Here is a 20491-nt window from a genome sequence, read left to right on the forward strand (position 1 = left end):
AAGAGCACATACAAAAAATAACGGTGACTATATTTACTTTAAAAAAAAAATTGGGGGGGGGCAACTTCTCTGTTGTGTGAACTACTTTTTGATGGCTGCGCCGGCTTTAGAACGTACCGTAAAGTTTTTTTTTTTTAACCTCATGTGACCAGACAATTTGAATATGGAACAGCAACAAGTGCTACACAATCTAAGATCCGCCTCCCAGAAAAAAAACTTCAGTTGCGGGAGTCGGAATCTGGCCCAGATGAAGCTGCTGTGGTACGTCAAATAAACAGGGAGTGTTTTCAAGTTAACAGGCGCGTTGATGTAAGTAATCGGGGGGTTTCCAGTGGCTAAATGATTTCATTTAAAAGTTTGATTCAGAAACGGCTAACCGGCAAGCATTCGACTACTCAGTCCTGTTGCTTATCCTTGTGGGTTAGGCGAGCTACTACAACTAACATGACTAGCTTTTGGTGACATTAGAGCCACCGTAGCTCATCTTTTGAGGAAGGCCGATGGTTAAAACTAAGTTAACGTACTTGTCGACAAATATTTGTTAGTTGCTTCACTTCCTGTTGAAAGATTTCTACAATCCCGCCACAGTGAATTTGAACGCGCCCGTAAATCCGTCTCAGTGAAGTGATGGATGATCTGACGAAGTTGACCAGCGAACAAAACGCCACTTTGGTGGTGTTGAGCTTCCTCCAGGCGGACTGCAGTAACGTGCAGTACAACAAGGCTGTTTACTCTTTGGGTAAAGAGCTAACAGAAACTTGGAGGAACAGTTGCGAAGACAAGGATGGGGTTATCGAATGTGACTGCAACCTGCCCGGCACCAGCGAGGGTTCCATCGCCGACATAGAGCCGTTAGTGGAGCTTTACTGGCCTGGTAAGTACACGCGGAGTTGGCACAAGTACTCATGTTCTGTTCCCAAGAAGTGCGGATACTGTACTGTTTAAAAATAATAATAAAACCACAGGAGTTACTCATCAACCTGGCTTTAAATACATTGAAAAAGACTTCCTACAGCTGACGTAAATGCTGTAAAAAGTAGTGTTTTGTGACATGATGACGTATCATTTGGGGTAAAGCACCCGATACGTTTTGCTGATTGATATTTAATCTATGAATGTGTTCTGTTCTTGTTTAATGTGTTTTTACATATTGAAAATGTGTTACATTATTATATTCATCAGAAAGGTGTTCCCTGCTACTGGAAGAGGAAAGGGACCAAGCCTTGCTGTGAATAGCTAAAGTAACTGACTGACGCGATCACAGAAATGAACTTTTTGGGTATGAGACATGGCTATGCCCTGAATGAATAACGCTTCTCCCTCAGTTCAACGTGGCTGCTTGGCACCAAGACACCACCAAATGGTGTTAAAGCAAGCTTTGGTGTGAACTTAAAAACAGCAAAAATCTCCAAATTGATGAATATGCAGGGCTTCACTGTACTGTGCCTAACATTTGAATCTTTGGTGGGTGGTGTGCGTGTGGGGGGCTGCTAGAGAGTTAAGTGCAACAAGTTGAATAGGACAAATGAAGACTACGAAAAAAAATACCATTTGCGTTCACACCTGTGGACAATTTAGTTTTCTATTAAGCAACGTATTTTTTTGGGTTGCATGCAAATTCCACACAGGAACTGAATCGCCCTATCATGTTGTTTTGGCACATATTTGTGACTTCCTGTAGGTGGTTTAGGCGAAGCAAGAGCCCTGCAGGTGGTTGCAGCTCAGCTGAGAGAAATTGCTGCACAACTTGAGCAGAATGTTGTGAACCAGTCTGCCCGAAACCTGCACAGGAATGTGATGTCTTCACCCAGTGAAGTGAGTTTGCTCTCAAAACACTCACCTCATAGACGCAACACTCGGTACACTACACAATCCACGGAGGTCCAAATATAAGATGGATCATACAGTCAGCTTCTGCAAAGATAATACAATCACTCTCGCCCCCATTTGTAGGGAATGGGCACTGAGCCCCGTCATGCATTGTGAAAAAAACAAACAAAACCAAAAATGCCCCGCCGTAAATGTTTATTGGAAACTGTGATGCAGAAACACTGTATCATTCCAAACTCACCTTAGAACACTAACCTTAATGTATGGATTATATATATATACTTTCATTTTTGAGAAAAATCCAATTGTACAAGCAAACAGCACGTCTGTGTTCATTTGTATTGCCTAGTTTTGAAAGTGGGAGATAGTAGTTTTATTATTGTTACATGTTTTGCGGTACCATTGACCTCAGTCCAGAGTTTCCAAAGCTGTTTGAATGTTCATTTTATTACTTTATTACCTACTGTAGATTTTCATTAAAACACATTACTACGTGGCCACTGATATTAATGTGTTGTGTAGTGTAATTAGGCTATGTTATAATCTGCTCGGTAAAATAAGTGTGTGTAATTGATACATGGTACTTAACGGCCAAATGTCATCATCCTTTTATCATCATTGCTGCCCTGTGGTGACACCAGGAAACATTTGGAAAATTATCGTAAAAGCACTTAAATTGACCCTCGTGAGAAGATCAGTTCAGATGATGGATGGATGGATGCTTAAAGTGGTGAATGAACTTTGAAATGGCAACGCTTATAGAGAATATTTTATTTATGCAGCTCTCTATTGTTGAGAAATTTCAGTAGTGTAAGTGTACCCACCCAAGTATTGCTGCCCTGACAGCACTCGGTAGCTCCTTCAGCCAGAGACTGTTACACCCGCGCTGCAAGAAGGAGAGATACCGACGCTCGTTCCTACCGACTGCTGTCAGGCTACTGAATGAAAATAACAACAATAATAATAATAATAATTACATGATGTGAAAAACAATTGTAAATAGCACTGCGATTTATCCCTTTTGTATTTATATTGCACTTAATTGCACGGTGTTTGTTTGTTTTTTCTTCTTTCTTCATTCTACCCACATTCTATAAATTTCCCCAGTGTGGGACAAATAAAGGATATCTTAATTGGCTCAGCTCCAACAAACGTATCGATGAAGATGGTCATGTCCCAAAAAGTGTCCTTTGCTGACCGATTGTTTGGTTTTGCAGCAGTGGCTGGAGCTCCTCAAAAGCGAGGTGCACAGGGCCATGATGCAGGGGGTGGGATTGGATCAGCTGCCCCAGGAGAGGGTCATCATGGCCCTCAGCCTCACCCTGGTGAAGCAGGTGTGTGAACACACCCCACAACTGCTCAGAGATCTCTTCAACACTGCGTTGCAGTACATCAGCCCAACAAGGGCAAGATGACTGGAAGTGGGCGGGATGAGAAGGGAATAACTGTCAAATGTTTGCAGGAAAACAAAAAAAGCGGACGTTAAGCCATTTTTCAAGTGTTAGTGTATCTTTTTTGAACGTTAAGTCTTATTTTAAAAGCAGGAATACGTAGTTTAAGTTTGTTTCGTTTGTCACATGTGCTGGTCTAATGTTTTTGTTATAAGCTGACGTTTGTGTCAAGACGAGAAAATATTGTACTGTACGCCTTGAGTTACCTCTGTTTTGTAAAAATGTTTAAATAAATGGTGGTGATTTATTTGGAATCATATCGCCACAAAACCATTGTCACTTTCTTTATTTTCAAGTAGTGTGCTGTAGGAAATTCAAGGTACAAAGTTTGATGGGAGCTATTTTGGACATTCTCTTGCTTTTTATGCTCGACATTTCCGCTTTGATTGCAAACTTGGAAGCTTCTAATTACATGCGGCCCACCCAAAGCTCACCCGACAAGGAATCTTTCTGCACTTTACATCACAGTGATACCATTATTCCGATTTCATCCCAAATAAAAATATGACAGCAGTTGGGAAAACAGCACATTGATGTGGATTCTCATGTGGCAAGTTTGTTTACACTGCAGCAAATGTGTCTGCTAAATTAACTGTCATCCATTTATTTATACTGTACTTAAAAATATATATATATACTGTAATATTTTCATGTGCGCTGCAGCTTTCTCAATGACCACTGTAGCCACTGACTGAAGAATCTTACTTGTACGACTTGAAGCATCCTTACTAATTTAAAAGTAGTACATTGGAGTGACAGCTGTGGACAATTTCAACACTGTCAGGATAATCACATGGCACACAAAATGAATAAGAAAAATAAAACATGACTATTTGGTTTGAACATCAAGGGAGTGGAGTACACATTTATTTCCCTTTTCTGTGCTTGCACCTGCTGAGAGAGTTGGAAGCTTTGTCCTCAAATGGACGATGGGTTTTAAATGTGGCCTCGGATGACAAATGCATCTTCAGTGTACTAAATCATTTCTACCGCAACATATTTTCGTGTGTGATCTAATCCCCTGAGAAGAAAACACGTCTATTCTACTTCCTCCTATAGCTAATGACACCGTACGCCATCACAGCAGTGAGGAGCATCAGGGCAGCTCCGCTGTAGAGCAGAAATTGGAGCTCTGATGCTGGATCTGCCGGCACCCGGGTCTCCTCTGTGACGGCCAGCACGGGGGCCTCTGGGACTGGGGTTTCAGCTGGTGGTACATTGAGCTCGCTCAGGGCCTTTGCTTCGTGCTGGGGAGGCACAGTTACAGGCTCCAATTGTGGTTCAGACGCGGCTTCAGGCTCTGCGGTCTGGGCCCACTTAGCCGGAGATGAGGGCGCGGCTTCGGCGGGCACAGGAGCCGCGGCCCTTTCCGGTTCAGCTGCTGGTTCTACTACAGGGACAGGTAAGGGCGTCACAGGTTGCGGTTCACTTGGGGGTGGAGCAGCAGCTACTGGAGCTGGAAGAGGAAGCTCCGGTTCTAAAGAGATAAGGGAAGGTTCTGTTGACAAACTTAAAGGTGTTTCGATGACAACAGGCTCCTCCAGTGAAATCAGGGAGGCAGGTTCCTCCAGGGTCTCGGGAGCAACAGGAATACGGCTGCTACTTTCCTCCCTGAGCTGGGCAAGCTCACTCTCTGTACCCAAAACACTCATCATGCTTTCCTCAATCGCACCGCTTTCGCCGCCTTCCTCCAGCAGCTCAGCCTCCTCGCGCTCCACGTGGACAATGTCCGAGTTGGAAGAGTTGTTTTCGCTGCGCTCCTCGGCCAGGGCTATACCCTCGTTGCTGTCCAGGCTCTTGATATCTTCGGGGTCCATCGCGCACACCTGTGCCCACGACTCGTTGCCGGCCAGCGACACGGGTAAGCTCTCAGTCTGCCAGGAGCTGTGCCCGCTGCTATTGTCAGCCGTGCACAGCAGAGATGACGGTGGGCTCAGCTGCTCGGGCGCCTGCTCCCCCGACAGGATGTAGATGTCGTTGCTGTCTTCGGCGACGGCCACGCCCCGCTCACCTTCTGAACCAAGGCCAAATATTTCACCCTGTGGAGCACACGGGGTCATGAGTGCATATTCTGGACGGAAGGGAACTACAATGGCACCAATACTTCTGCTTACCCCTGAGCAATTCGACTTGGGACCAACATCAAACTGTGCAGTACATTTTTAAAAATACTTATCTTACTATATTTCAAAAAGAAGAAAAAAAACTTCGGGTAAAAGGCAGACCACAGTAACTCTGCACTGGTTGCCAGTCAATCACAGGGCACACAGAAAGAGATAACCTTTCACATTAATACTATGATGGTAACACCATCAGCACGAGGGAATTGAACCCACACTGCCTGCTTGGAAGTCAGCCTAGTGAACCGTTAAACCAGGGGTGTCAAACTCGTTTCATATTGTGGGCCACATACGGCCTCGGTCGATGTCAAGTGGGCTAGACAATTAAAATTATACCATACTCTGCTATAAATAACCAAAATATCATGTCTTTCCTTTGTTTTGATATAGCGAATCACAAGAACATGAGGAAAATGTTGAAATGTACCTCCATTTCATTTACCTAACATTTCATAAAACACCTTAGATTTCCTTCGACAAATGTGCAATTTACTTTTATCATTCACATACTGTATATGCAGTGCAACTGATCCCACTGATTGTACAAAGGCACAAAACTTGAACAATTAGTATTTAAAAATATAGTCATGCATTTTAAACGAGATTTATAAAGAAAGGATTTTTAAAACCCTTTACACATGTGCATATGAAATCTAAATGTAACCCCCGCCTACACTTTACAAACGAAAGAGAAAACAGTGTGCCCCTAGCGGATAATACATGAATTGCATCTTATTAAAAATATGCATTCCGTGTCTTTTATTCATTTTTAAATTATCCCGCGGGCCTGATTGAACGCCCTCACGGGCCGTATGTTTGACACCCCTGCGTTAAACCATATCAATGAGTCTCACACAACCGAATGTCATTTTTCACTCCTTCCGTCCATTAATGTTGTCAACAGGAAAGGATGCAGGCAGGTATGAATTTCTCAAGATGTTTATATAGATGAAAAGCTGTAAAACTGCACTGAATCAATCTTCGCGTGCCCTCCCCCCTCATAAATAAAAAAGACAGGAACAGAAATATACATACAATACAAATGCAATTATTTTATGTCATTGGCCGTTTTACGTATACAAGTACATCATCCAATCACAACATCATTGTAAATTTTTACAGCAGGATATTTATTGAATAGTTTCAGCTACGGATGTGGTTTTAATTTGTGCCAAACTAGTAGTGCTCATTCACATGTCATTTTGTGCTTCATTCAGCTTTGTGTGGCACCAAATGGAATAAAGCCACCACCCACCACAAGAATGAGTGTGTGTACCCGTGTGTTACGTAACCAAACATATCGTATGATCATGCGGGGCAACTGAATGACACCAGTTCTCCTGCCTAAGCCAAAAGCAGTGAACTCAATGTCATCAAGCAAGGTCTGTTGCAATGATTTCACATTTAATCCAGAGAAGGTCACATTTGCCCTAATGCTCATCCATGCACACCGTTACAGACCTTAGCTTTAGCCTATGCATAACATCCAGCGCACATGACAGTACTGGGATTTTAATAAGAGCGTGCACAAACAAAACTATGTCAGGAGCTCATTAGGTGTTTTTACAGGAAGCCACAGGCAGAAACGCGGATGCCATGCACTGCTTGTTATCTGCCAAGTCATTTCATTTGCATGACATGCTCTTTACCTGCTGGGAACATATTCATTACATCAGAGAAACCTCTTGAAAATAATACTGGACATTTACAGCAAACAGGCAAGTTAGTAGCAAGCGGAAACTAGTACTGGCATACCAAAAATGATTCATAAATGGCTTGGTCTTTTTTTCCACAGAGGCACAATGTTGGTGAATGTGACAGCTGCACTATTCAGGAACGAGATTTAACCTAACAGCCACAACCGTTATCCAACATTGGCTTTCTCTATAAGCTGATTTGCATGCATGCTTTACTAAAAACCTGCACCATCAGGATACAGACTCGCCATCATCCGGACTGTGCTGTCATGTGCTGTTAAGTCCACAGGAGTTTGCTGGTGGTCATTGAGTTCAACAGAAAAGAAATTCCCTACTGCCGTTCACATTGCATTCTACTCTAAGCAGGTTCAAAAATACACCACTGAAGGAATTCTCCCTGGAATGGATCCCTTCTATTTAATTTTATTTTTTTCAAAGGGAATAATTGTCCTAAAACTGCATATGATGTCTTGACCTCATTGAGAAATGGCAAAGTGATAATGTGCAATTAAGCTGGTTAGAATTGACTAGAATATAATAGTGCTAATGCTTGACTCACCATTTACGTAATAATGAATACAAACTAGATGAGGAACAGAGAAAACAAGGAACCTCACTAAATCCACTTCAATATGATCATCAGTCGTGCTATTCATCGGCCCTTCCCACCATTCTCCACCCATGCCTCAAGACACTGTTAAGCCATACAATAAAAACAACACATTCCTGCCTACCTAGGACTTTCCATCTAATTAGGTTACGCAATATTATAGGCCGCTAAAAAACTTCACCATCTGGGAAACATTTGTGATGATGCGAGTGATGGAAAGCCCCACAAAAACGGCTAACAAGGCAACGTTACTGTCACAAGACTGACAAGTAGAGAATTAACAGAATAGTGCTCTATTGACTTATTTATCTGAAAACCGGATGCGAGATGTTACTGCCACTGCAAATCAATACAAGCCACAAAAGGTAAAATCATGAAAGGGAAGATCGGAGGTCACACTCTGACATTGAATTTCAAAGGCACCTTTACGTCATCAGTAAAGGTCAGCGGAAGCAAAAAGTCAGAGTGACCGACGTGAGAATAAACCTGCTCAGTGGAGACATTTCTCTATTACTTACTACACTATTCCACCATACAATTAAATTAGTCTCCAATTTAGAATTCACGTTATCTCAAGTTTGATTCCTAAGCCCATCGACAAGAAAATACATTGATTACCGGTACATATTTTACATGGACCTTATGACACTGGAAGTGATTCATTTGTCGTTTTAATTCAATTCAATGAAGTAATTTAATTTGTCATTTTAATGTTTATATTTAATCACCTTTTTCATACATCATAATTGGTAAAAGGTTACATAAGTGACACTCACAAATCAAGTGTAAGCTTCAAAACTGAATGCCAATGAAGCAAAACAATTAGGAGTTCAACTCAAATATTCTAAAGAAATATGTCTGATGTTTCAGAATACATGAGTGCAGTTTGGGAGATTAAAGGACAAACTGATCCAAATTGTGAACGTGTTACCTGCCGAAAGGTTGGATGATGAAGATAATTTGATCCCGGAAGGGATATTTTCAATTCCCTTTGCTTTTTGATGGGAAACACGTACATTCTCAAACCCAAATTAGAAGTTGACCAGTCTTGAAATTGAATGTAGACTGAAATACATAGAGGAGAAACACGTTACCAGTGGGCCATTCTAATCCCTTGTGATGATGTTTCTCCGGGATTGTGAGAGCTATTTTTGTCGGGCAGCCAGTAAGACCCTCTGCTCTATTCCAGATTCGTGTTGAAGTCGAGGTACGGTGATGCACATATTTCACACATGAGCTGGCGAGATGGCGCTTATGTAACACGACGTGGACGCGGTGGAACGTGCCGTGACAGGGGCTGAGCCAAACTCATGACAGATTCCTGTCCTGGCAACACTTGGTTCAAAACAGCAGTTCAGCAAACCACGAGGGTCATGCAAACTGTCACATGAAATGGCTGATGTGCAGCTTTTACTGACTAACAGATGACAAAAAGCCAACAATGTACTAGCTGAATGAGCTTGAAGGTCATAGGTCGCTACATAGACATTTTTTTTAACAAAATGAGATCTCACTACCTCTTGCTCTGTCATTTTCTTGCACACACCCCCAACCAAACACACATGTCCTCCCCCTCTTGCGTGCCCTTGGCTGTGTTCTGTTAATGGGGGGTGACTGGTTTTGTTCCGGCCAAATGAAGTGTACGCAACATTCAGGTCATAATAATCTGCATTGTATTCTGAAAAGCATGACAAACGACTCCGCACTGACCATCAAATCGTCTTCACTCCGAACAAAGTGTAGCAGGGCAAATTTGCTTTTGATGTAATACACGATTAAAAAGTACATTCCAATTTGCGTGTGTGTCAATAGAAATTGTGATCGACAGAATATTTTTTTAATGGAATTCTATAATAAGATGCTATCTGTATATTTTTTCGCAGACTAGAATTTATTTATTTTATATTCCCACCCCACTGGAATAAAAAAAATGTGTGTAATTCCTAGGTGGTAAATGCCAAAGTCTACAGGCTTGTTAAATAAATGATAAAAATCCATCATTGTCTAAATCTTTCTGGACCTAACAGTACAATGTCCGCATTTGATAAGTAACACGACAACAATAACAAAAGCAGAAAATCCTACCAGAGTTCCAAACCTTAAACATGGATGCTACTCCAGTAGCTATTATAGAACAACGCATAAAGAAAAGGCATCCTACCTGAGTGAAAAGTGTACAAATTCCCAGCTTTTCACTTAGCTAGACAGACGAGCTCAAAATCCAATGGATCAATGAGTAGTAGAGAAAAACCTGCTGGAGAGACGCAGATTTCACCTTACTCTTGCTGCAACCAAGCGACTTTTCCCTCCCTTCCAATCACCAAGCCTGTACACAGGCGTCCGCCTCCTTTCTCTTCACCCCTCCAATGCCGATCCTGCCCGTGCACATCATCTGTTCATCCCCCGTGACATAACGCTGGGCAAGAATGTAGCCTCGCTTAGGACAAGCACACTGTGTTCCTATTTCATTGCAGTTAAAAAAAAAAAAAAAAAAGAAGTTAATACGGACTAAAGAAGGGGTTAATATGTCAAATCTCATGACGCCACATATGCTAGCATGACTGTTCATATATAGGTTTTGTGTTGCAGTGTTTTAGTGACCAATGATGGAACATTACAGACTCACTAATACCATTAAGGACTGTTCCAACAACACAGTACGAGAACTACAATGGTGGAAGAAACTGTGCATCTATTCCCCAAAATATTACATATATATTATTTCTTGTTAATTGTAGCAGACCTTAAAAACACTTTTTTTTATCATGTCTTTGTGTTTGGAGTACAGCTTGACAACTGAGAAATATTCAATTTGAAGACAGAGCAAGAAAAGGCAGAATGTGGTAAACTATTGCGCGGGTAAGCATTTTCACATAACCCATCTGAGGGCAAATCAATCATAAATAATCAAATATCTAATCATCAAATTCATTAATCAAGAGTAGCATTACAATATTGTACTGATTGTTATCAACCTATTTTTGCTAGCATTCATTTCAATTTAGAGATCTTGTTAAACAGCATAACTTGAAAACTATAGAACTGTTTCTGTGGAAAACGGCTCACTAACGCCCCCCTCTGTTCATTTAAAGAATGTCAGAAATACAGCACAGTGTCTGGACATGCAAAATTACAATCCCTTAAAACCATTGTAGCAATTCATCCATTCCTCACCCGGGTCATGGGTGGGATGACACCTATCCCAAAGTCACAGTATTTATGTAAAGGTTCCATAAAGGCCTTTTCCCCTTTTTTGATTCCTTCTAATAATCCCGATATAACGTAGTGTTGGGATGAAAGCACCGTTGTTCACATTTGGTCGATTTCATATTTTTTCACAGTGCAATTAAACCTCATTGGTCAGTCCCTAAATGGGTATCTGATTTTTATCAATTATAGACAGATTTAAAGTGTTGAAAAAGGCTTGCTCTCTTTGAGTATGCAATGTGAATGCAATGTGGCTCAGCAAGGGTGAGGGTTTTTTTTTGGCGCTGCCTGAAAAGGGGGTGGAGATGCAAGGTTTCACCTGACGTCAGTGATATTAAACACACACACACACACACACACACACACACACACACACACACAGGCTTTGCTTTAATTATAATCAACAACAACCTTTATTGTTATTGTTAACTTTAGTGACTGGGATAAATCGACCTTGTAGTGAGACATTTTAATTGTCTTTATATGTGTATAAATTGAATATTTACCTACGTTGAGTGCTTTTCTGAATAACAAAGAGTAATTTGAAGCTCAGGGTGCAGAAATGTAAAGCACTCACGTATCCCCCTTGCTGGTTGATGTATTCACCCTGAGCCTCCTCCAGGAAGCGCACACCAAGATGAAGCAGGGTTGACACAGAGTGATCTTCACTTTGTAAAGCCTGAAGCAGCACCAAAGGCACGAGCACCTGGGATAGAAAGAGGTAGTAGTGAATCAGCAACAAGGAAGGGGAAGTCGAATCGAAGCAGAAGTGCAGAGGATGTCCAAAAATAAGTAAAGGAGCAAGTGGAACAGAGGAAGTTAAATGAGGAAAAGTGTTTAGAAGTATTGGAGCAGGAGTGGAGAAAGTAGTCAGGGAGAGCAAGAGTACAAGAGGAAAGAAAAGAGGAAATAGTGAACGTGAAGCTGGATAAAATCAGTAAAGGGGGTAAAAAAAACTGAAAATAAATTGAAATTACATCAAGCCCGTATCTCACAGAATGGCGCAGAGTGCGATCGAGGTCGCAAAGATGTTCGTCAAGAGTTTTTAACAGTCGCAAAAATCTTTTCTTGTCACCTTCCAAATTTCATGGCGCCAAAATTTCGTGACAAGAACATCTGTTTGCGCCCGTGAAACTGTTGACCAAAGTCTTTGCAACCTTAAACGAACCCTGACAAAAACAACAACAACAACATTAGGGCAGTGTGCACATAATAAGTGGTGCAACACCCAAAATGCCAGAATAACAAGAATAATTTGTTTCATTTTCAACCCAAAAACGTAAAATGGAAAAGTACAAGCTCACCTTGCTGGACCCTCCCCGTGTGTATGCCAACAGTTCCAGCGCTGTATCTCGGAATCTCTCAAACTCTAGCGGCCTAAAACACGGACATGCGGTCATGAAATACTTTAACTGTAATATGTATTTGGCAGAGGTGTTGTTCTTTTAATGCAATTTTTTTAGACATACTGTACGTTTGGCCATGTTGCCTTAACTCTGCTGCACCAGTAACATCAGTGGAAATGTGTGATTAATTAATGGTGGCTGGAAATTAATATTCTTGATAAAGGTGGCTCGGCTGAGAAGTAAATGGAGTCTTCTCATTGCATGACAATGATTGCCTGAAGACCGTCTCACTTCTGCGACTATTTTTATTTTTAAAGATTTGTCCCACATTCAATGATACATTTCAATAACAATTTCATGAGTACACACTGAAAACAGCGAGACTCTGGGATGTATAAAATAATCAATTGATTCATTAGTAGATCATGAAGAAATCGGTTCATCAGGGCTACAGAGGCAGAGTTGCAAACTAGAAGAACAACTCGGCCTCAACTATGTCTGCTCGATGTGTAACAGAGTAAAAAATAAATAAAACGGACCCAACGAGTAGTGTGTCTACAGCTCCTCTCAGGTGGGCGTCCAGCTCCCGGGCCACACGCTCTCCCAGCTCAGCGAGACAGTCTTCAATTGATGTCTCAGGGTTGGCTGGACTAAACACCAAGGACATGCGACTGTCGAAACCTGTGCTGGAAACGGCTGGGAATGCAAAAAGAATGCTAGCTCAGCCAGGTTTGGGAACATGCCAAGAAAGTAACAGGAAAAAGAGTGGGGGGAGGGATAAAACTTAGCTTCAACAAAGTGCAATTTGCTCAGTGCAACAACTGGCTGAGTATCTACTTGTGTGTCATTCAGTGAGCAACAATACTTACAAGCATCAATTTCATCTTCAAGTCGTCTTAGCTCTTCTTCTACCTGCTTTTTAACAATGCCGGCACGATCGCTCTCTGACTTTCCTGAAATTACATTTCGAACAGACAACATACTTATCGCCTTAAAGCAGTCATTCTGAACGTTGTGTCACAATATCAAGAAAAAAATTGTGATGCGCTCGCTGGAAATGGTGTTCCCCCCGCCCCCCCCCCCCTTTATATCTGTGTAGATTCTCAGTATGCAGTTTGCATGTTCTCACCATTTCCACGGCTACTCCTGTTTCTTTCCACATTCCGAGAACATGCATTTTAGGCTCTAAATTGTCATTCGGTGTGGATGGTTGTTTGTTTATATGTGCCCTGCACCGGAAAGGCAGTACAGAAGATGGGTGTGCATGGAACTTGGATGCGCATGAAACTGGTCGAACCAATAAAAAAGTTGGAACCAAACATAGTGCTTAACTTTTCATTTCCGGTGAGACTGTGCGGCTCGCTAATACTTTGCAGCATACAATGTTATGAAGGGGAAGAAGATGCCATTCGTAGTCCACCTCAGCAGAAATACTTTTACTCGCATGAGTCTTCATGTGCCTCGAGTAGCGACTATGGCTCATGTATGAATATGAACAAATTGTTTTATGGGAGAGGTCACAAGGTACCATCATCACAAACCACTACAGTGAGTCACATTTTAATTTTTCCTTTTTTTTTTTAAACTCTTATGGTTCATAAAGATTCTAAAATAGGGTAATTTGACTCAGGAACAGGTTATTTCTGTTTCCATTATTTCTAAGGGAAACATTTTCCAAATCCAAACAAATTGGACATCGATCATTGTTTCGCAATGTCGTTTCGAGTGAGCAATGGGACTTATCAAATCCCTCTATCGATTGAAATTTGGGGCTCCTTAGTAATGATCCATCCATCCATTTTCCGAACCGCTTGATCCTCACTAGGGTCGCGTGGGGTGCTGGAGCCTATCCCAGCCGTCTTCGGGCAGTAGGCGGGGGACACCCTGAATCAGTTGCCAGCCAATCGCAGGGCACACAGAGACGAAAAACCATCCACGCCCACACTCACACCTAGGGACAATTTAGAGCGTCCAATCAACCTGCCATGCATGTTTTTGGAATGTGGGAGGAAACCGGAGCACCCGGAGAAAACCCACGCAGGCCCGGGGAGAACATGCAAACTCCACACAGGGAGGCCGGAGCTGGAATCGAACCCGGTACCTCTGCACTGTGAAGCCGACGTGCTAACCACTGGACTACCGGGCCGCCCTTACTACTGATAACTTTTTTATTCATGTGAAACACTGCATTATGGAATTGTACGCAGAAATCTGTGTACAGCAGCACTACTTTTACAGCAGTGGAATTAGTGTGTCAACATCCTAAATGCTGCAGCAATGCCTTTCAACTTTGAGTTTCATAACATTCAGACATTGCCTATTCAACATCTTGCTGAACTTAAAATAATATGCTGATAACCGTGCCTTCATATTGCGTACACACAAGACACGCATGCAGAGCGTGCGCCCTGAGTGAAATATTTATAAGTCTGAGTCTAAACAGCTGTGGGCATGATGAATCACGCAAGGTACACATTGCAACGGAGCACAATCTTTCATTTTCACAATGTAGAAGGTCTGTATAAAAGGTCAAGTGTGCATTTAATAAAGAAAAGAATTTAGCTGTCCCTGTGGCAAAGGAGTGATTGTCGCGACGCTGATGGCAACATAAACTGAGGAAAGACAGCAAGTGGACATTTTTTGGACAGTCAAAAAGGGCCCCTTTGCCCCCTCAGTTCCCCTGTAGCTTGGACACGAATAGCCAAAGAATCACTGTTGTTTTTTGCTGTTGGCTTGGTGCTGTTTCAGCATTCAATCACCCAGCTACAAGGCCAGCTATTCTGCTTGGCTCCATTAACGTGTGAGTGATCCTACACTGATTACACATGACAAGCTGTCAGAAATTGGAGCGGGTCATGCGGAAAGCAGGGATCAGACACTCATCTGCCCGGCCACGCCCACACCAATCGCACGCACGACAACTGTGAGGACAGCAAATACGGAAAATTCCTTCGATTTTCTTTACTTGCACTCAGTTTGCTTTCTTCCAGCACAATGTTATCTTTCAGATGACTTTCCAACACCGCTTTTCTCCATTTATGGTAACCATTCCCAAATGGAATTTAGGAGTACAATGTAATTTTATTGAGCACGTCTTTTCTGAATAAAGGGATTTAGATTCAGGTTTTCTGGAATAAATTCAGTTTTAAACGTTTGTCGTCATTTGTAACGCTAACAATAATCTAGTAATCTTAGCTCACTGGGAGTAACCACGTTCCTTATTTAATACAGTATACACATAATTAGTCATGGCTGAAAGTTTTGGCAGTAATGCAAATTTTGATGAGCACCAACTTGACCACTTTACTATTTTTCAAGAATATTTCAATAACTATTGTTTTAGTTTGTGAAAAACAAAAATAAGTCTTTTCTAAGTTGGACAATGTTTACAAGTCAACAAAAGCATTTACAATGATGACCGTTCACGGGCATACAAATTCTTCTGAGGAAAATGCTGATTTTTTTGATATTCAGAAGCATACTTCTAATGGCACAGTACAACAAAATATAGAATAAATGTTCATCATAAACCTTGAGATTAAGGCAGCAAAATTAGCTAAACAAAATTTGAGACACTACCAAAACTCTTGACCAGGACTGCACATATTGCTTCAGTGCTTTAGGTCAGAACAGTGACATTCTGATGCTCTCAGTGTATTACTACTTTTGTTGCACATACAATTACAGTTACATGGAGATGCGCTGCCAGGTATTTAGGGCTACATGAAAAAAAAAAAACTGTCATTCAGTACCGCAAAATGGAAATCCAGTAGAATGCAGCATATCCGCAGTTCAGCACCAACAGATTTGAATATTCACAAACTTCTTTTCTCTCATTATTTTGTCCAAACTTTTTCATTCTCCTAGCCCGGGGGTTGGCAACACACGGCTCCAGAGCCGCATGTGGCTCTTTACCGACCTCTAGTGGCTCCCTGGAGCTTTATAAAAAATGTTTGAAAATGGAAAGATTTTGATAGTAGGCTAATATAGCTCAAATAGATGTAGAAGATACACGTTGCAGCTTCGAAAAATGAGAGATGTGGTGCTGTTTTTTTTAAAACATACTTTATTTGTGCTTTTAACAGTCTCGACAAACACAGACAGGTCTGCGTCTCACTCCGTGCCTTCTCTCGTGTAGTTCGACTCGAGAGGCGTTCAAAGACAACCTCCAAAAATGGGAATTATTGATCACTTTACTGACACTAAGAAAAGCAAAAATAATGCACCTAAACAGAAAATCAAGCGAGGAAATCACAAAATAAATTCTAAGGGGGCGTTTGTGAACACACAACAAAGGAATGAATAACATAAACAATTCTGAGACAATCCAGTCTTCTACATACATACATACAGCATGTGTTTCCTTCATTGTAAGTTTTATAGAAGGCTTTAAAAAAAAATAATTTGCGGCTCCAGACGTATTTGTTTTGTTTTGTTGTTTTTTGTCCTATATGGCTCTTTCAACATTTTGGGTTGCCGACCCCTGTCCTAGCCCCATGTTTTTCATGGAAGACACATTTGAGAGTGATTAACACCCCCTCCCCCAATGCATTCCAATGAATGTCAATTATATGGAGATTTTTGCTATTCGCAGGCGAGGCATGAAGAGCGGCGGTCGACTCTTATTTTCTCAGGCGGCCCTAACCACCACTTCTGGCACCTCTACATATACAGTGACTTGCAAAACTATTCAGCCCCCTTGAACTTTATGGACTTTTGCCACATTTCAGGTATCAAACAAAGATATAAAATTGGATTCGTTTTTTTGTGAAGAATCAACACCAAGTGGGACGCAATTGTGAAATGGAACGGAATGCATACAAGATTTTAAGTGGGGCGTGCATAATTATTCCCCCGATTTAATGTCCATCCACCCATCCATTTTCTAATCCCTTTATCCTGACGAAGGTCGCAGGTACGCTGAAGCCCATCCCAGCTTTCTTCGGGCAGTAGTTGGGGTACCCTGGATTGGTTGCCAGCCAATAGCCCCTTAATGTCAGTGTAGCAAACTCACTCCAGAAGTTCCTTGATAATTTCGAAATGATCCCAAATTGTCCTAAATGACTAATGCTGATAAATATGGTCTACCTGCGTGTAATCCAGTCCCACTATAAATCCACTTGCTCTGTGATGGTCTCAGAGGTCAGTTAAAAGAATATCAGTGACAGCATCAAAAAGCCCCAGAAACACACCAGGCAGGCCCGGGTACAAGTTGTGGGGAAGTTGAAAGCAGGAATAGGATATGAAAAGATTTCACAAGCTTTAAACATCTCGCGGAACACTGTTCCATCAATCATATTGAAATGGAGAGAGCATGAGACAACTGCAAAGCTACCAAGACCTGGCCGTCCCTCTAAACCTTCAGCCCAAACAAAGAGAGCACTGATGAGAGATGCAGCCAAGATGCCCACGATCACTGTGGACACACTGCAGAGATCCACAGCTAAGGTGGGGTAATCTCTCTCGAGGACACTTAGTAGTCGCACACCGCACAAATCTGGCCTTTATGGAAGTGTGGCAAGATGAAAACCATTTCTCAAAGAAAATTGTCCCGCTTGAAGTTTGCAAAGCCACCCAGGAGAGACAACTAACGTGCAAGAAGGTGCTCTTGTCAAATGTGTAATGTTTGGCATAAAGGTCACACTGTACATCACCCTGAAAACACTACCCCCACAGTCAAACATGCTTGCCCCAGCATCATAGCCTGCGGCTGCTTTTCTTTAGCAGGGACAGGGAAGATGGAGTTGATGGAAGACAGATGGAGCCAAATCAGGGCCATTTTGGAAGAAAACCTGTTGGGCTCCGCATAAAACCTGAGTCTGGGACTGAGGTTTGCCTTCCACCAAAACAATGACCCCAAACATAAAGAAAAATCTACAATTAAATGATTAAAACACACACACACACACACACACACACACACACACACACACACACACACACACACACACATTTCCAGGTGTTAGAAAGGCCATGTCAAATTCCAGACCTGAATTTAATTGAGAATCTGTGACAAGTTATGAAAACTGCTGCTCACAAACGCTCTCCAGCTAATCTACTCGAGCTAGAGCTGTTTTGTAAGGAAGAATGGGAAAACATTTCAATCTCCAAATGTGCACAACTGAAAGAGACCTACCTCAAAAGACTTTCAGCTATAGTCGCATAAAAAGGTGGTTCTACAAAGTATTAACACGGGGTTGTGGTCGTAAATTCACTCTGATGCCCTGACACCACTCTGACGGTGTGTGTGTGTGTGTGCGTGTGTGTGTGTGCGTGTGTGTGTGTGCGTGTGTATAGAGGCAGAGCATGCTCCCCTCCCATTAATTCACGAATGCAACCTAGGTTATGAACCAATCAACAGTTCGTGATGGGGTACTCTGAAAAACCAAACCACATAGTTGAACAATGCTCTGAGTTTCCAAACAACGGGAGTGAAATAGTGCACGCTCGCAGGGTATATCTGAACGCACCCATAATTAGGGAATAGGGATTTTATAGGCTCTACTGTTTTTGGTATCGGCTTCTGTAAGATAAATTTTCACCAAAAATGTGACTTTCACTCCAGATCAACTAATATATCTTTTTCATTTTCATGTTGTATTTTTGGACTGGTGTGACTCATACTCCGGAGCAATTTAAAGTCTGAAAATATCGTTTGTCAAAAGCTTTTCCAAAGTCACAAATATTGAAAAAACAAACACACACACACAAATAAACAGTAGTAACCGTGTTTCCATATTTGATTTTTTAAAAACCTTTATTAATTAAAGGATTTTAACCCAGAAAGGGTAATTCAATATTGCAAATCACTATAATAAATCCAAAACAAAATAATAAATAAATATGAAGCTGGAACCACTTATTTTGAAATGTGTTTCATGTTCACGGTCGCTCTGTGTTATGTACATCAGGTCTCAATTGAGCATGCAAACAGGTGGCTTCACATCCTGAACAGTTGTGATTCTGTCAAGTGACTTGCATGTGTGTCGTCTGTGTGTGAAGTGTAATGTGGATGTCAATTGTTGACTTTTGATATCACCAAATACTGCAGACATACAACTACAGTCAAGAGTGTGCCATCTTCACTGTATACTGAGTGTAGAAACAAATACAATTGCACGATATTTGGATGTTTTCTCTCACCTTCAGCTGTAGTAAGCTCAGCGTGACGTCTACCGGCAGGCAACCGGCCCAGGTAGGTGAGCACAATATACTTGGTTTCATAATGGAAATCCTTAGGCACGTTGGTAGCAATTGAGGGAGACAGAGGAGCGGTGGAGCCTGAGGTAGCCATGGATCAGAGGTGTGTCACACTTCCAGGCACATATGTTTTTGCAGTAGAGCAGGACACCCCACCTGTAGATAAGAAGAGGCAGCGTTGTGGAGTTAGAGCTAGTAGCTGTCGTGAGTAGAAGCATCCATTCATATAAAATGTCATGCAAATCAGTATAAAAATGATGCATTTGACCATAAAACAACTGGTAAGAGTACATGTATGACACTATGTCTTATAAAAGGCATAGGTAATATATTATAGCACTTTATATAGCTGCACACTCACCTCCACATGAGGCAAAGACCACTGTAGGGATTACAAACTAACATTATTGGAGATGCATAAATTGTCATTATATTCGATTAATGAAAGTACAGTACAGTCAAACTACATTAAAATCACCGACGGGGGATATGAATATTTTAAATGTTACCCCGAATGGCAAATTGCACAGATCTTTTTAACAGTGGGGAATGTCAATTTTTAGTTCGACGAGTGGGAAAAAAACACACAAATGCAACAGCCACAAACAACGTAGCGTAATGTTAAATATTTTCGGTTGCTATTTCAGCACCGTCAAGCATGACTTTGACTAAAATGAAGCCCGATGAAGGACACACCTACCGTCCTTGAATAAAGGCAGCCAGGTGCTGACAAACCGGAGGCCGAAGGGGAACTATGCAACACTCGTGCAGCTTATGCCTTAGCACGAAAGGGAGCAGCCCAGCCTGTCACATAGGCAGCTGAGCGGTGTGCGTTCGGATCGAACACAAGCAAACGAAAGTGGAGCACAAGTATTTCTCTTTCGGCCGTCAGTCTAAAATCAAATTGACATATATTTCGGACTATTTGAAGGTTCAAACAGGAAATCATGCATTTTTTCATCTTTTACACTTATTTGTTTATTCTAATTGGAAAATCAGTGCGATAACATCGATCAGGGCTTACTCTTTC

General features: G+C 41.7%; 2 protein-coding genes across 4 annotated transcripts; one reads left to right on the forward strand and one right to left on the reverse strand.

The window, feature by feature from the left end:
- The first annotated feature begins 94 nt into the window (after positions 1-94).
- On the forward strand, positions 95-3556 carry bida (BH3 interacting domain death agonist). Of its 3 annotated transcripts, none has more exons than XM_086110317.1 (4): positions 95-261; positions 589-874; positions 1682-1815; positions 3048-3556. In XM_086110317.1, exons 2-4 carry the CDS (start codon positions 628-630, stop codon positions 3243-3245), a joined length of 579 nt encoding a protein of 192 aa, XP_085966443.1. In that variant the 5' UTR covers positions 95-261; positions 589-627; the 3' UTR covers positions 3246-3556. The 3 variants fall into 3 exon arrangements, with proteins under 3 accessions (XP_085966443.1, XP_085966441.1, XP_085966442.1); XM_086110315.1 differs by having other exon boundaries at positions 96-309; XM_086110316.1 differs by lacking the exon at positions 95-261 and having other exon boundaries at positions 316-874.
- bcl2l13 (BCL2 like 13) lies at positions 3553-20301 on the reverse strand. The gene is made up of 7 exons (XM_086110311.1): positions 20162-20301; positions 19405-19617; positions 13131-13214; positions 12801-12957; positions 12220-12292; positions 11493-11621; positions 3553-5320 (listed from the first exon to the last, which is right to left on the reverse strand). The coding sequence occupies exons 2-7, from the start codon at positions 19553-19555 to the stop codon at positions 4325-4327; spliced, it is 1590 nt and encodes a 529-aa protein (XP_085966437.1). The 5' UTR covers positions 19556-19617; positions 20162-20301; the 3' UTR covers positions 3553-4324.
- Positions 20302-20491: the final 190 nt, after the last annotated feature.

The sequence above is a fragment of the Hippocampus guttulatus genome, chromosome 4 (genome assembly GCF_054856545.1).
Source record: "Hippocampus guttulatus isolate MCC_2025c chromosome 4, RoL_Hgut_1.0, whole genome shotgun sequence".
Lineage (NCBI taxonomy): Eukaryota > Metazoa > Chordata > Actinopteri > Syngnathiformes > Syngnathidae > Hippocampus > Hippocampus guttulatus.